The sequence below is a fragment of the Malus domestica genome, chromosome 13 (genome assembly GCF_042453785.1).
Source record: "Malus domestica chromosome 13, GDT2T_hap1".
NCBI classification, from domain to species: domain Eukaryota; kingdom Viridiplantae; phylum Streptophyta; class Magnoliopsida; order Rosales; family Rosaceae; genus Malus; species Malus domestica.
This window is the reverse complement of record NC_091673.1, coordinates 36,774,119-36,789,107: the sequence shown is the minus strand read 5'-3', so window position 1 is coordinate 36,789,107 and position 14,989 is coordinate 36,774,119. Positions and strand designations below refer to the sequence as shown.

General features: G+C 38.0%; 2 protein-coding genes across 2 annotated transcripts; one reads left to right on the top strand and one right to left on the bottom strand.

Annotated features, from left to right (window-relative positions):
* The first annotated feature begins 7,063 nt into the window (after positions 1-7,063).
* On the top strand, positions 7,064-9,582 carry LOC114820661 (cytochrome c oxidase subunit 6b-2). The gene is made up of 4 exons (XM_029091790.2): positions 7,064-7,212; positions 8,139-8,227; positions 8,314-8,395; positions 9,295-9,582. The coding sequence occupies exons 1-4, from the start codon at positions 7,204-7,206 to the stop codon at positions 9,346-9,348; spliced, it is 234 nt and encodes a 77-aa protein (XP_028947623.1). The 5' UTR covers positions 7,064-7,203; the 3' UTR covers positions 9,349-9,582.
* Positions 9,583-13,609: 4,027 nt separating this feature from the next.
* Positions 13,610-14,053, bottom strand: LOC139190970 (uncharacterized). The gene has a single exon (XM_070811465.1). The coding sequence runs from the start codon at positions 14,051-14,053 to the stop codon at positions 13,610-13,612; it is 444 nt and encodes a 147-aa protein (XP_070667566.1).
* Positions 14,054-14,989: the final 936 nt, after the last annotated feature.

Here is a 14,989-nt window from a genome sequence, read left to right as displayed (position 1 = left end):
TGAACTTAAAATAGTTATTCCGGATCCTATGATAGTTGGGGCTATTATGGCAAAATTACCCCAAACATGGAATAACTATAGAAAGAAACTTCTACACATGGTGGAAGATATTAGTTTGGAGGATTTGCAAAAGGGTATTCAAATTGAAGAGGAAACTCGAAATCATGATAAGAATTTTGCAAATCAAGATTCCTCTAAAGTTCACATTGTCAAAGAAAACAAATATAAAAAGAACTTCAAAGTCAAAATTGACAAAGAGAAGTTTAAGAAGACCAATTCCAACAACAATCAAAAGAATGCAAATGGTGTCTGCTACCATTGTGGAAAGAAATGTCATTACATTCGTGATTGTAGACACAGAAAAGCAAGTAAGGAATATGCCAATAAGACCAATAATGCAAATATGGTGGAAAACTCTGGAATTGATAACATTGTTGCAATGGTATCAATAATGCATATTGGCATGATTACCGAACTAAATATGGTAGCGGCAATAAAATTCTCCGATTGGTGGCTCGACTCAGGGGCTAGTATACATGTGTGCAATGACAAGGCACAATTCAAGACATATGAAGCATCAACGGACAATCAAGAGGTTTTAATGGGGAATCATAATTTCGCCAAAGTTCTAGGAAAAGGAACCGTTGAACTGCAGTTTACTTCTGGGAAGAAATTGACGTTGCTTAATGTACTGCATGTTCCAGAAATTAGAAATAATCTTGTGTCTGCAAATTTATTATGTAAGAACGGTATAAAGACTATTCTAGAGTTCGACAAGTTAATAATGTCGAAAAATGGGATGTTTGTTGGGAAGGGGTATTCTTGTAATGGGATGTTCAAACTAAGTATTAATAATAAAGTGCATTATTCTGCTTATATCGTTGAATCTTCCTCTCATTTATGGCATTTACGTTTAGCACATATAAATTTTAGATCTTTAAAATACATGCACACACTTGGTTTAATTGCTTGCAATGATGATTATAATGATAAATGTGAAACATGTATTCAAGTGAAAATTACTAAAAAACCTTTTCCAACTGCCGAAAGAAATACAAATTTATTAGACTTAATACATTCTGACATATGTGAATTCAATGGTTTTTTAACAAGATGAGGAAAAAAAAATTATCACATTTGATGATTTTTCTAAGTTCACTTATGTTTATTTATTGTCTAATAAAGATGAAGATTTTGAGTGTTTTAAGCGTTATAAAGCTGAAGTTGAAAACCAAAAATGAAGGAAAATTAAATGCCTTTGTAGTGATAGAGGTGGTGAAAATTTTTCACATGAATTTGATATTTTTTGTGAAGAGCATGGTGTTTTACATCAAAGAACTGCACCCTATGCACAACAACAAAATGGTTTGGCAAAAAGAAAAAATAGGACACTCACTGAAATGATTAATTCTATGATGATTAATGCTAATACTCCAAAATATTTATGGGGTAAAGCATTGTTTACTACATGCCATATACACAATAGAATTACATCTACAAAGACACATGTGTCACCATATGAAATTTGGAAAGAAAGAAAACCAAATTTGTCATACTTGAGAGTATGGGGTTGTGTAGCTTTTTATAAGGCACTCGATCCTAAGAGATCCAAGTTGGGTCCAAGAGGAATTAAAAGCATATTTGTAGGATATATAGAAAATTCAAAGGCATATATGTTGCTTAATTTAGACTCAAATACAATAGTTGAGTCTAGAGATGTCGAATTTATAGAATATAAATTTTATAACGACTACTCAATGTCTGGAAAAGAGAATGATCAAACATCTTTCTCTAATCCGTCTACTAGTTATTCTTAATGTGAGAAAATAAAACAATATGAAACTATTAATGAACCAAGGAAAAGCCAAAGGGTAAGAAAAGAAAAGACTCTAGGCTCTGATTTTGTTTTGTCTCAATCTATTGTATTTTTAGTTGAAGGAAATCGAACAAAGGTTCTTAAGAAAATACCCATATTGTTGAATGTTGAGGATGATCTTAAAAGTCTAAGCGAAGCATTGACTTCAAGAGATGTAGCCTTTTGGAAAGAGGCTATAGATGATGAATTTGAATCATTAATATCTAATCAGACATGGGTTTTAGTAGACTTGCCCCAATGATCAAAAGCAATAGGTTGTAAGTGGGTATTTAGAAGAAAATACAATACATACGAGTCTATTCAAACATTTAAAGCCAGGTTGGATGCCAAGGGTTTTAAGCAAAAAAAAGGGAATAGACTATTTCGATACATATGCACCAGTAGCTAGGCTCACATCAATTAGAATATTGTTTACATTGGCATTTTTATATAATTTGCATGTGCATCAAATGGATGTGAAAACAACATTTTTAAATGGTGATTTGGATGAAGAAGTCTACATGGAACAACCAAAAGGGTTTATTCTCCCTGGGAATGAAAATAAGGTTTGTAAATTAATAAAGTCGTTATATGGATTGAAGCAAGCACCAAAACAATGGCATGAAAAGTTTGATTTTGTCATTCTATCATATGGATTTAGACATAACAGTGCTGATAAATGCATATACTCTAAATTCACAAATGATTATGGTGTTGTTATATGTTTATATGTTGACGACTTGCTAATTTTTGGTACAAACATGAAAGGTGTATCTGAAACTAAAGAGTATCTAAATTCAAAATTTAAGATGAATGACTTGAATGAAGTAGATACTATCTTGAAAATTAAAGTAAAGAAGCATAGTAGAGGTTACGCTTTGTGTCAGTGACATTATATAGAAAAATTGCTTTTTAAGTTTAAGCATTTACAAATAAAAGAAGCAAATACCCCTTATGACCCTAGTGACACTTTGCTTAATAATTCTGGTAGATCCGTTGGGCAGCTTGAATATGCTAGTATAATTGAAAGTTTAATGTATGACATGCATTGTACCAGGCCAGATATCGCATTTGCAGTAAGCAAACTTTCTAGATACACTAGTCATCCAGGTACTGATCATTGGAAAGTAATAAATAGAATTTTTGGTTATCTTAAAAGAAATATTAACCTGAGTTTAACTTACACAGAGTTTCTAGCAGTACTTGAAGGATATTCAAATGCAAGTTGGATAACAAGTGCTAATGATAATAAGTCTGCATCAGGGTGGATTTTTACAATTGCCAGAGGAGCAATTTCTTGGGCTTTGAAGAAGCAAACATGTATAGCACATTCAGCTATGGAATATGAATTTATAGCATTAGCGACAATAGGTAAAGAAGTGAAATGGATTAGAAATTTGTTATTGGAAATAGAGTTGTGGCCACAACCAATGACATCCATTTCTTTATACTGCGATAGTGAAACTACTTTGTCTATTGCATACAATAAGGTATACAATGGAAAGTCTAGACAAATTAGCTTGAGACATGAATGTGTCAAACAATTAATAACTAATAGAGTTATTAATATTATTTATGTTAAATCAAGTAATAACTTGGCGGATCCGTTAACAAAAGCACTTTCAAGAGCTTTGGTATCTAGTGGAATGGGGCTAAAACCCTTTACTGAAATTTAGCCACCAATAATGGTAACCCGACTTTGTCTAGAACATCACTAGTTTAAAAGTTTAATGGGTAATAACAAGTTATTGATAAGTGGTTGTGAAAGCACTGGAAATTAATATATAGCTCATTCCAGGATGATAAGTGCAAGACAGCTACGTTTAGGAGGATGAGTTTTATTTCTTAATGAGGTTATTTGTAGTTATGTTTATAGTAGTAGGGACATGGGAATGAACCTCACCTATATGAACATACAAAGTAGTGCCGCCTCTACCAAGAGTTGGGTTTTCTCTTGTAAATGTTCATGAAATCAGGATGAAGCACAAGACCATAATAGTGCTTAATTAGTTCAGAAATTTCTTTAAGGAAATAAGACATCGTCATGTGTGTACTTGTTCCGTTTTTAACATAAGAATAGGTGGTTTAAACTTAGATCACCATCGCATTCGTTATAACTTTGAATTACTTACACTAATTAAAGGTTTAATTCGAAAGACACCTTTATTGTATGCATGATTATATTGATATGCTTGTGATTAATTATAAAGAGAGAATTATTGTAATACTATTTTATATATTCATAAAATAGGGAAGTATTGTTGAATATTTCAAGAATATATTCATATATTTGTTGGCTGAAAAGTTGGGTATTTGTCTAACCGTTGCTTCTTTTCGAGTGAAGCATTGCAACATATGACATACTATATTTTATATATATATATATATATATATATATATAATATTGGTGCTATATTGTGCAGCATGTGTACGAAAATGATGGTACCAAAAGGTTGGATTTAATTCTACCTTGTATCTTTTGGTTGAACTACAACTTTTGATTAAAAGACATGATGCTTACTCAAATTGTATGAGTAGAATTAAAAGATATAAATAATCAATATTTATTTTCTGAAAATTCTAAATAGAAAACATGTCTTTTGGGTCAACACTATTAAGAAGGGTTGTATATCTTCAACTAAAATGAAAGGACTCAATGAATGGGTGCTTTAATGCCTATAAATACCTATTATGGCATAATGTTTCACACACAATTTTTAGAAATTTGTTTCTACATTCCTTACTCTTTTCTCTCCATCATATTCATACAATTTCTTTTTAGTTATTTCTAAGGGAATACAATTTGGTTTTGCTAATCGAATATTCTATACTTTGTTGTATCCTGGAAGTGACTTGCCAAGAACCCTTTAGCAAACTCATTCGAGTAGGGGCAAATAACACTTTAAGGAAACGATTCAAGTCCTACCTCAAAATCATCATTCAGATTATTCTCTATATTTCTATATTTACTCTAACATTTCATACTGGTAGCAGTTAAAGATTTCTTTATATGGTTATCGTTCTGATACTTTTGCTAATTATTTTAGCTCCACACACACATATTGGCGGTTACACAAATCCATATTCGTAATTCCCAGTTAACATGCAAGGTGGTAGTGCGAGGTTTGATGGTTATGGGAGGCCTGGTGTACCTTTCGGTATTCGACCACCAGGAAATGGAATAGTTCCATATGGAAGTAGCAGCAACGTTGCTGCTGGTGTTGGTGCTATTTGGGGAGCAGCATATGATCCTTCGCTTGATGCGGCTGACTGTAGCTCTGAAGTCGGTGCTCAATAGTGAATACGGGTCAAGCCCTTTCCAGGGCCTAAGGCGAAAGTTTAGTACAGGGCGTAGGTTTTTTCACATTAAAATAAAATTGGCCTGATTGGATTATTAGTCCCGTGATGACATGGTAGTTGAAATATAACTCATATGGTAAAAAAAATTAGGATTTAAGCGTGAAGTTTGTTAGAATTTATGTCTAAAATTGAAAATTCCGTCAACTTTCTGTTAATTATTAGCACATGAGCTACATATATTAGGCTAAAATGGAACTCTCTATACACATATTAGGCTAAAATGGAACTCTCTTAATTGTTAGCACGTGGGGTTGGCTCACATGCCAATAATTAACCAAAAGTTTACAGAATTTTTAATTTTAGGCATATATCCTAACAAACTTTACCACATGGGCTTAAATCCTAGTGTTTTTACTACATGACCTATCTTCCAACCACCATGTAACCAAGGGAACTATTAATCCAATTAAGCCAAGTAAAATTTGGCATTTTGAAGGGATTATTTTCTTGTTTAGGTTTGTGTAGTAAGATGAATGCTACTGTTTCCATATAGAATTATCGAGTATAGGAAGTGATACTTACTAGGGTTTCAAATTCACAAACTCACCAAATCAACAACTCGAAATTTTTGTGTCACTTTGGGGGAAGAAAGTATGACATCGATTTTGGAGGAAGCAAGGACTCTCGATCTCAACTTGGAGGAAGCAAGTAGGAAGTCCTTTCTATCAGATGAATTTCGACAAATTTTGAACGAATTTCGAACAAATTACATTGTTGTCGATTTCAGACACGTGATGTGGAAGGCCCTGCTGGGGATGACAAACTATGTGGAACTTCGACTAAATTTCGAACATGTTACTGTGTCTAAAATTTGAATGATTTGTTTTTAATTCGCCTGCTGCAAAGTTTTAGGCAGAGGAGGAGACGACAAACTAATTGCACGAGAAGTTACAAATAAATTTTTGTAATATTGCGGGCTATGCTCGACATTTATTGATGAGTCATTTATGATCAGGTTTCAGAGGAAGTTTGGTTTGGTTAATTTTTTATTAGCCGTTCAGAAGTGAAAATCCAACGGGTTACATTGATTTGAACAAGAGAATTTGTGGTTTAGAAATCAGGTGAAATTAATGGGCTTATTTGTTACAGGCCCAATCATTATTGTACAAAAATGGTAGTTTACAATACTGAGAAGCATTGGTTTTGGTTTGATATGGTTCTATTTTCAAAATCCTAAATATCGGACTGATATGGTCCGAATATATATTCCGGTATTGGTTTTGATTTCTGGGCACTACCAAACTGTACAGGACCCTGACCAGGCCTATCCAAAACGGAGGTGGATTGTCTGCCCTCCCATTTTCATATTCTTCCCATTCTCTTCTGTTTTGTGTGGTCACGGTTAAGCTACATCAACATTTTATATTCTTATTACTTTTTGTTTTATTATTTTTGTAAAAAAATCAATATAAAATGTTGACGTAGCTTAACCGTGACCTCACAAATAGGAGGGGATGTGAAGAGTATGGTAATTAGAGGGCAGACAATCCACCTCCATCCAAAACTCGTTCATCCACCTTGAACGTAAGAATTCCGGCAAATTTCTTAACAATGTCAAATTTTGTAGGACTTAATTGCCAAGTAATAAAAATGTCACTGCTAAATTTGCCAAAGTAGAAATGAGAGAGACCAAAATTAGAAATTGGATTAAATTATAAAGAAAACTAATGAAAAGGGCTTGAAAACTTTGAGTTTTAATGATAAGGACAAAATAAAGAGTAAAGTGAATAGTATCATGATTGATTTTTTAGTGTAAAAATATGGTTTTTCGTTAAAATGAACAGTACCGGATGCTTTTCGTTAAAAATTCCCTAAATTATATGCACCAAAAGCGTAATTTGACGTACTATTTATTGAGAATTACGTGGGCCCGCACGAGAGCCCATCCAGGCATCCACCTCCATCCCAACTCTCCCATTTCTTATATTTGCTTTTCCTGCGTCTCCGATTCTCGCTCGTCCCCTCCATCAACGAGTTAGTCTTGAGTCATGGCCGAGGTTTGATTCTTCTCTTTGTTCTCCCAATCGATATGTAATCTATATAGATTCTGTTTGTATTCCAGAGTTTTGTTAATTTTGCATTCGGTTTTCGTTTTAATTTTTTTTTTAATTTATGACTATTTTCTGGGTAATTTCTTTGTAGATTTGGCCTGTTAAGATTCCTGATTTATTTATTGTGTTTCTTGTTCATCAATTATTTGCGAGATAGAATTCAATAACTTTAGTCATGAGATTTGTCTTCGTTTTATTATGGTTTTATGAAACCCTCGTTTCCTGATCAAAAGAAATTTGAGTTGCTCGAGTTATAATTGTATGGAGATCTTTAAGCATTATGATTTGTTGTATGGAGTATAATTTGGGGCCAGTTACCTTTTCTGAGCAGTGTGAATCAATTGGATCTAAAACAGAATGATTGAATGTCGTTTGAAAATTTTGTGTGTTAATGTTTGCTTCATTCCGATATTCCTGAATGCCCGCATTTTTATTCGGTGCTTATATGGCAAGGATTAACCGAGTCCTCGCCTAAACTTTGATCATATATTTAATTTCAAATTTCAGTTAATGACAAATTGTGTACTTATGCATGACTTGTAATAAGTATTATAGGATGTTTCTTGGTAATGCGACCCGTGAAAGTTACCTGCGTGGTCTGTATTCAGAGATTTGATTTTTCCTTTTAATTTTTGTGTATACATATTCTCAGTGATTGAAAGTTGACACTAGTTCGTATAGTCTAATGAATTAATCCAATTTGAAGAATGAAACATCTGAAGATGTAAAGTGTGAAGGCAGCATAAAACTGATATTGTTCTAGATTGCGGAATGCCATTTTGATGGATTTATCTGTTTTTCTTATCTGTATTTTCAATTAATTGTTACAATATTGTTCTGCGTACATTAAGTTTTGTGCTGTGTTGCTTCAGATTGAGCTGAAAACAGCACCTGCTGATTTTCGATTTCCCACAACAAATCAAACTAGGCACTGTTTCACGCGATACATTGAGTTTCATAGGTAGCTTTCCAAACTTTAGCACTTAGTTTTTCAACAGTAAACTATTCATTGAGAATTTTCATTCTTACATGTAAAACCAATTGCAGGTGCGTTGCAGCAAGGGGTGAAGAATCTAATGAGTGTGAGAAATTTGCCAAATATTACCGCTCCCTCTGCCCCGGTGAATGGGTGAGTACATTGGTCAGACCTTTTCCAATACTTCATAACTGATGTACTCTTTTTGTGCAAATGTTTCTTGAAGCACTTCATGTACTTAAATCTGTGAAATATAAAGTGAGAATGGGAAAAAAATCCTTTTGGTCTTCTTCTCTGTTCGTGTTGCATTGTTACGGGATAAAAAGGTATTTTGCAAGTATGGGGAGAAAGGTTTTTCTATAAAATGCCCGCAGTTCAACCTTTACAATTATAGGTTGAACATGGTTCAGTCTATGATATGTGTTTGAACTATCATATTGGAGTTTTCTCATATGGTTGCCCTCTTCTTGTTAACTTGCTGGCTTTATTACTAATTTGGATATATAATTATTTGGTGCTTTTGTTAGTCCCTATAGGCATTTAACCCACTATGTTGGAGGATAATAAATAGCCTTTCATACATTAAGGAATGTACAATCACAGGCACACACATTAGTCAGAGCCTGATATTTTAATTTGTTTTAAGAACATGGATTGTTTGTTTGCATGGTTTTATACATGGATTAAACTGTTAATGGCTTGTTCTCCTTTATACAGATTAGGAAAGTTCAATTTATAAGGTTTCTTTTCCTCTGAAAGAGTTGTTGGACCAAATAATATTTGTTAAACCAATTGGATTGAAGCACCAGAATTAAACTCTCAAAATTTGTCCAGTGTATGGCTATCAATAGGAATCTTGTAGTGACTATCTATTTTGTTTTACTTTTTCTGGGTGTGTTTGTTTGTTTTACATTTTTTTTGTTTTCGTACTTTTCCTTTTGACTTGTTGAGGGTTTTCCAATTACTGGAGTTGGTAGCACTTTATATATTAAATCTAAAATCTAGCCTTTTTATTTTATTTTTTATTTTATCATGCGCATGCATTATTGTAGATTGAGAAGTGGGAGGAGCAGAGGGCGGAAGGAACTTTCCCAGGTCCTCTATAATTCAACGTGAGAATCTCTGGCATGATCTTTCTTTGTCATGGAAGTTGCATGGTTTCATTGTTGGATCGTTGTGAATCAATAAGTGACCTGTGTGTTCAGATTTCTTTAATTTTATTTAAATCACCATATTGTTTGTTTTAATTGAAGGTTCGTTGTTGCCAAAAATGGTTCTGTGTATACTCACCCTTCCAGGGTTCCCCCCGCCCCCCAAAAAAAAAAGTGTTTCTTACTACATATGCAGTTTGGTTTTGTGGATGCAATTTTCTTCTTCCTTGATCTTGGACAAAGTTGCACCTACAAAACAATTAACACCTTAGGGTCAAGGTCAAGAGCCTCAAGCGCCCACGATGAATGGGGGGTTTTGGCCGAAGAACCTTCGATGCCAAAGTTAGAATTTAAAGAGAAAAATGTTTAGAAAGTATTGAGAATTTTGCAAGTGTGTTGGAATGATCTTTTGGTGAAAATGAGAGCCTATTTATAGGGATAGGGTGTAACTTATGGTTTAATGTGTGATTTAATGGATTAATTAGGCAATTAATCCATTAATTGGTTAATCAACACATTTTTGGAATAAATATATTGGGGGTTATGTAATTTATATAGGATGTTTTGAAGGTTATGAAATAATTACGTTGTGGAAAATATAGGATGAGGATGGATGAAATAACTTTGAATTTGTTACCTATTTTGGGCACTTTTGATTTGGTTGAATGATGATTGTCCGCTGCTCGCGCGTAGGAATCCCGTTGTACCTCAAGGGTATTTTTGACCTATTTTGTCCAAAAATCCACATGTCGTCTTGTGATTATTTTTGGCTCCACAAATGCCTTCACACCTGTTGGGCTGCTCGTAGGAAATGGCAGTAGGTGTAGAGATCATCTTGCTCTAGGGTACGTATGACTGCTTCCTATTTTGATGTAGATTCTCTCTTTAATAGGAAATTAGGTCCTTCTAGGAATGGGAAATAAAGTTCTCTCGAAGTCTTTTGAAGTCCACCTTAAGTGGGTTATTAAATCAACTTTTGAGAGTGATTTACTCTACTCTACAAGAGAGAGAGAGCTTAGAGGATATTTGTTCTCCCTCCTCTAACAATCTTCTACATCTTGCCCGTGCAAATGACCGTCTTTCGTTGATTTATTTGTCTTCTCCATGCCGCACCAATGTAAGAAAAGTTTAATTTTTCTTGTCTTCTTCTTGGATAGTGCTATTGCGGGGTAGCCGTCGGGGTGGTGCAGCACGTCGGTTGGCTGGGGCCAAGAGTCGGCTCGGCATGGGCCGAGGTGTTGTGGCAGGGACCACTGCTTGGGCAGCTCGGCTTGGCTAGGCTAGAGCCAAGGGCAGCTTGTGCGGCTGGGGTCACGGATTGTGGCGCTAGGGAGCAGTGCTAGGCGAGCCGTATGGTTCATGTCCTTTGGGCTCTTGGACCTGATTCAGGCCAGACTAGCGATTGGGAGAAATGAGGAGGTCGTGGGAGCTCATGGGTTGCTGGAATGCTGGGCATGCAGGCCTCTTGCCTGCTAGAATGCTGGGTACTATGAATGTCGTTGACTGCTTAGCCCTTTTCATCGGGAGAAAGGTAGGCTGTCCCCGAAAGATGAGGTAAAGAGGATTAAGGCGGATGCATTGGCTTATCTGATCGCTGTCGTAGAGCTTACTGTGAATGAAGGTGTAAAGAAGAGATTTTCCCCACCTGCTCAAGAGATGTTGATTAAGAGAAAACTGAAGACTTCTTCCACTGCTGGTGAAGGTCCCCTGCTGTCGAGAGGTCTGTGATTGGCATGACTTTTTCTGATGGGAAAAAAAATGAAACTGCTAGATCTGAGCATGTGGTGCTTGCTATCGAGAATAGCTAGTACGATTACTGATAGGATTGCTCAGCGTAGAAGTCCTGTCGTGCCCCAGTGCCGAAGTCTGTACCAAGACGTCTGTTGGGAGCTAAGTCTGGTTCACCTTTGGAGAGGCTTGCTATTATGAAGAGCGATAAGGTGAACTCTGCTGCTAAAGTGGCGTTAAGGCCCACTCTCTCTGCTGCAGAGATTGATACGCCTGCTGGGAAAAATGAGACTGCTCGCGTGGGCAGCTGTGAGAAATCCACTAAGCCTGCTTCTGGGAAGGCTACTGAGATCCATGTGCTATCAAGACCAGATCTGCTTGAAGACATGGACGCTTGTGTCAAGTTTGTTGATGGCGTTAGAAAGGTTATTTGCCTAAGTTCCTTTGCGAAGCATATAACCCAACATAAAATGACTGCTCTGCTTGCTATGATGCAGATGTAGCAAGGTTGCCAAGGAGGTGGCGAAGACTATGGCAGCTGAAGTTTATTCCTCGGCTGAGGAGATGAAGAGGTTGGATTCTGAGCTCGTTGCTTTGAAGGGGTCTAATATTTCTACCCCCAATTCTCTGCAGCTCGAGACTGCTCGCCAAGAGATCGTTGACTTGAAGACTAGGCTTGACGCGATCCAAGTTAAGTATGAAAATGTAGAGAAGGAGATTGGATGTTACATACCTTAGATTCAAGATCTTGAGTTTGCAGTTTCTGAGCTTTATTTCGCTGCTTATACAAAGGTTGAAGAGTTGATTGCTGCTTATAATCAAGTGATCCACTTTAAGAGAATCGTCGATAGGCTTGAACACCAAGTGTTGGAACTGCAAGGTGTACTGAAGATCAACGAAAGTCTGAAGAAGGAAGTGGATGAGCTGCAGCGCGTCCGTGTTGGTCTGCTTGAGGAGAATGAGCAGTTGAAGGGTGAGAAGGATGCGCTCGAGGTTCGAGACCTTCTCTATTTCTTCGGAAGATTTGCTTGCTTTTACTTTTGAGGCTTCCATTGGTGAAGTAGTTGGAGAAGTTGGTGCCCAGACTAAGGCAGCTGGGGGTGAAATGCTGGATGATGCCGCTGCTAAGCGTGTCGCAGCTGCTTAAGGTGTGGCGACCGAATAGTCGTGGGATTTCGAAGCTAGGTAGTCTTTAGGATTTTCTTTGTTTTTCCTTGTAGCTTGTTTTGCTTGAACTCCTTCAGCCTTTGCTAATTGTTTATGAACATGCTTCATTCGCTTTTCTTCATCTTCGCTTCGTTTGTTCATGCCCTAACCTTTAAACTTTATACACCAGTAGCAGGTGTGCTACTTTTCTATAAGCAGACAGACTCGCGTAGCCTATGCAGTCGTAGGTGTTGGTGTAGAGCTTTGCAAAGTTGTTAGCCATAGGGTTGGTAGCTGGATGCCTTACTTACAGAAATAGACAAGTCCGCGTAACCACTAGGTTGTTAACCTTAGCTTTCTCCAATTTCGTAGGCTGTGTAGTAAGTATCACAACATTTTAGGACTTGGTGTAGATTGTTCTGCGCTTGGCAGATGTGAAGTTTATCGACCACGTAACATGTCGGCAGTGGATAAAACTTCGTATATGCACGCTAGCTTGTTTAACCTTTTCACAAGAATGTGCGGCTGTATAAGTCTAGCGTGGTTTTATTGCTTGAAGGGCAAGCCGTAGGCAGTCTTCCGGAAACCGTAGGCTACCTTAGTGCACTCAGTAACAGCTTTAGGGTTCCTAGGCAGCTGTCTGTAGGGCGTACTGCATAATGTGCCCCCTCCGTTTCTAGGGTCCGGTTCCTCGCAGATGAGGCCAAGAGACCTAAAATCCTTCAGTTAGCTAAGCCTTGAAAAAGACCATTGTGGCTACTTCTGAGAATCCTGGCGCAAACCATCGTGCATCTAGTTATACTAAGGCAGCCAGGCTCATCCACGTTTGGATATTTGGAGTGTAAAGTTTATCCTCTCGTCTTGGAGAGCTGACCTATGTGGGTGTCGAGGAATTGGTTTACCCTCTCGCACTGGAGAACATGGTTGGTCCCTCGGGGGGTGTAATTCCTGCGATGAGTCCCTAAGAAGGGCGCGGTCTTCTTTTGAAATGCAGAAGTGATCAGTTGTTGTAAGCATGTAGCCGAGCCAAGTTCTGATTACTTATGAATTCCTCATTGAAAAACGAGTGAAACGAACTAGAACTTATCTGTAAGGTAGGAACTGTATAACAACTGGATAGTCCTCGGGCTTTGATGGAGCGGGAGGTCACACATTGTACTTCCTTAGATTGTAGGCATTCCACTGCTTTGCGATCTTTTTGTCGTTTCATGGTGGCGAGGGTGTAATTACTCTTACTGCCTACTCTATTGATCTTGTACGAACCTTCCCAGATGCGATTCATCTTTTTGGAGCCTTCTCTGCGGGCACTGATGAAGGCTTTTCTTAGGACTAGATATCCGGGCTAAAACTGCCGGATCTTAGCCCTTGTGTTGTAGCTGGAGAGGAGCTGCTGCTGGTAGGCTGCATTGCGGGTACTGGTCTGCTCGCGCTTCTCCTCTGCCAGATCTAAGCTTGTGACCATCTTCTTATTGTTCTGCTCAATGTTTGGTAGTAGAGTGGTGATACTTGGCTTGGTGACATTGGGATGAATGATTGCTTCCGAACCAAATGCCAAAGAAAAAGGAGTCTCACCGGTTTCTCGTCTTTTGGTGGTGCGATATGCCCACAGACATCCAGGGAGTTCGTCTGGCCATTTTTCCTTCTTGTTGGTGAGGGATTTCTTGAGGCAGTCGAGGATCATTTTGTTGGATGCTTTGACCTGCCCATTGCTTTGAGGATATTTTGGCATGGACATGTGTTGCTTGATGCCATATTCTTGGAAAAATTTCTCCAAATCTCTGCCCATGAATTGCAAGCTTCTTCATCGCCAAGTTTTTTGCCATTCGGAGCCTGCTAATAGGGCCTCGTACTCTGCTTCGTTGTTGGATGCTTTGAAACCTAGAATGATTGTCTGCTTAGGCATCGAACCGCCTGGGGTAACAAGGGCCACGTTTGCTTCTGAACCTTTGTAGTTGGATGCGCCGTCGACATGCAAATGCCAGAAGTCTCCATTGGGTGGAGCAGGCACGACTAGAGTGTGCTCGGCTACTTCCAGGGCGTCGTTGGGCCGCTTTGTTGGGTTGCCAAGGCTAAGCGTGAAGGCACGGTAGGGAGCTGTGGAGCTGGGGCCATGTTACATGTAGTAGAAGATGCTCAACTGCCGGTATTGGGCCACTCTAGAGCTGAATAATGGAGTAAGGGTCGGCTAGGGCCGTGTGACGCGCAGTAGGAGGTAGTGCTCAACTGTCGATACATGTTGCTCTTATGTAGAATCTTCTGGGGCGACGAGGACAAAACTTGTTTCTGAGTGTTCCTGCCAGTGTTCATCTGCCCTTGGCGTGTCTTTTAGGCCGAGTTGTTGCGTTCGTCAGAAAATTTTGCATTCGCCAGGATCTTACGCCTTTATCGTCGCGTGTCTGGATTGGGCGAAATAGTGCGTCATGAGGATGACTGCATGTGTTTGAAGGTAAAACTTGAGCTTCTGGGTTACAACAACTATCGTCAAAGATAGCTTTTGAATTTTTAATAGCATCGAGAAGAGCTTTTGAACTGTAGAATACAGGTAGTCGGGTCCCCCAGCTCTTCTAGCATGATGGTAGAGCTTATTGTTGCTTTAGATACTGTTAAACATGAGAATAAGTCCTCCGCTGCTTCCGGTTTGGATAGTAGGGAGGTGATGTCGGGTACTTTTTCAAGTCCTTGAATGTGCATTAGCGAGCCTTGTCCAGAGTGAAAGAGTGTG

Excerpts from the sequence above, each read along its gene's own strand:
- LOC114820661 (XM_029091790.2), top strand. Across the intron at positions 8,228-8,313 it reads CGATACATTGAGTTTCATAG|GTGCGTTGCAGCAAGGGGTG; the intron begins GTAGCTTTCCAA and ends AACCAATTGCAG. Across the intron at positions 8,396-9,294 it reads CCCTCTGCCCCGGTGAATGG|ATTGAGAAGTGGGAGGAGCA; the intron begins GTGAGTACATTG and ends GCATTATTGTAG.
- LOC139190970 (XM_070811465.1), bottom strand. The coding sequence starts at position 14,053 with ATGGGCAGAGATTTGGAGAAATTTTTCCAAGAATATGGCATCAAGCAA.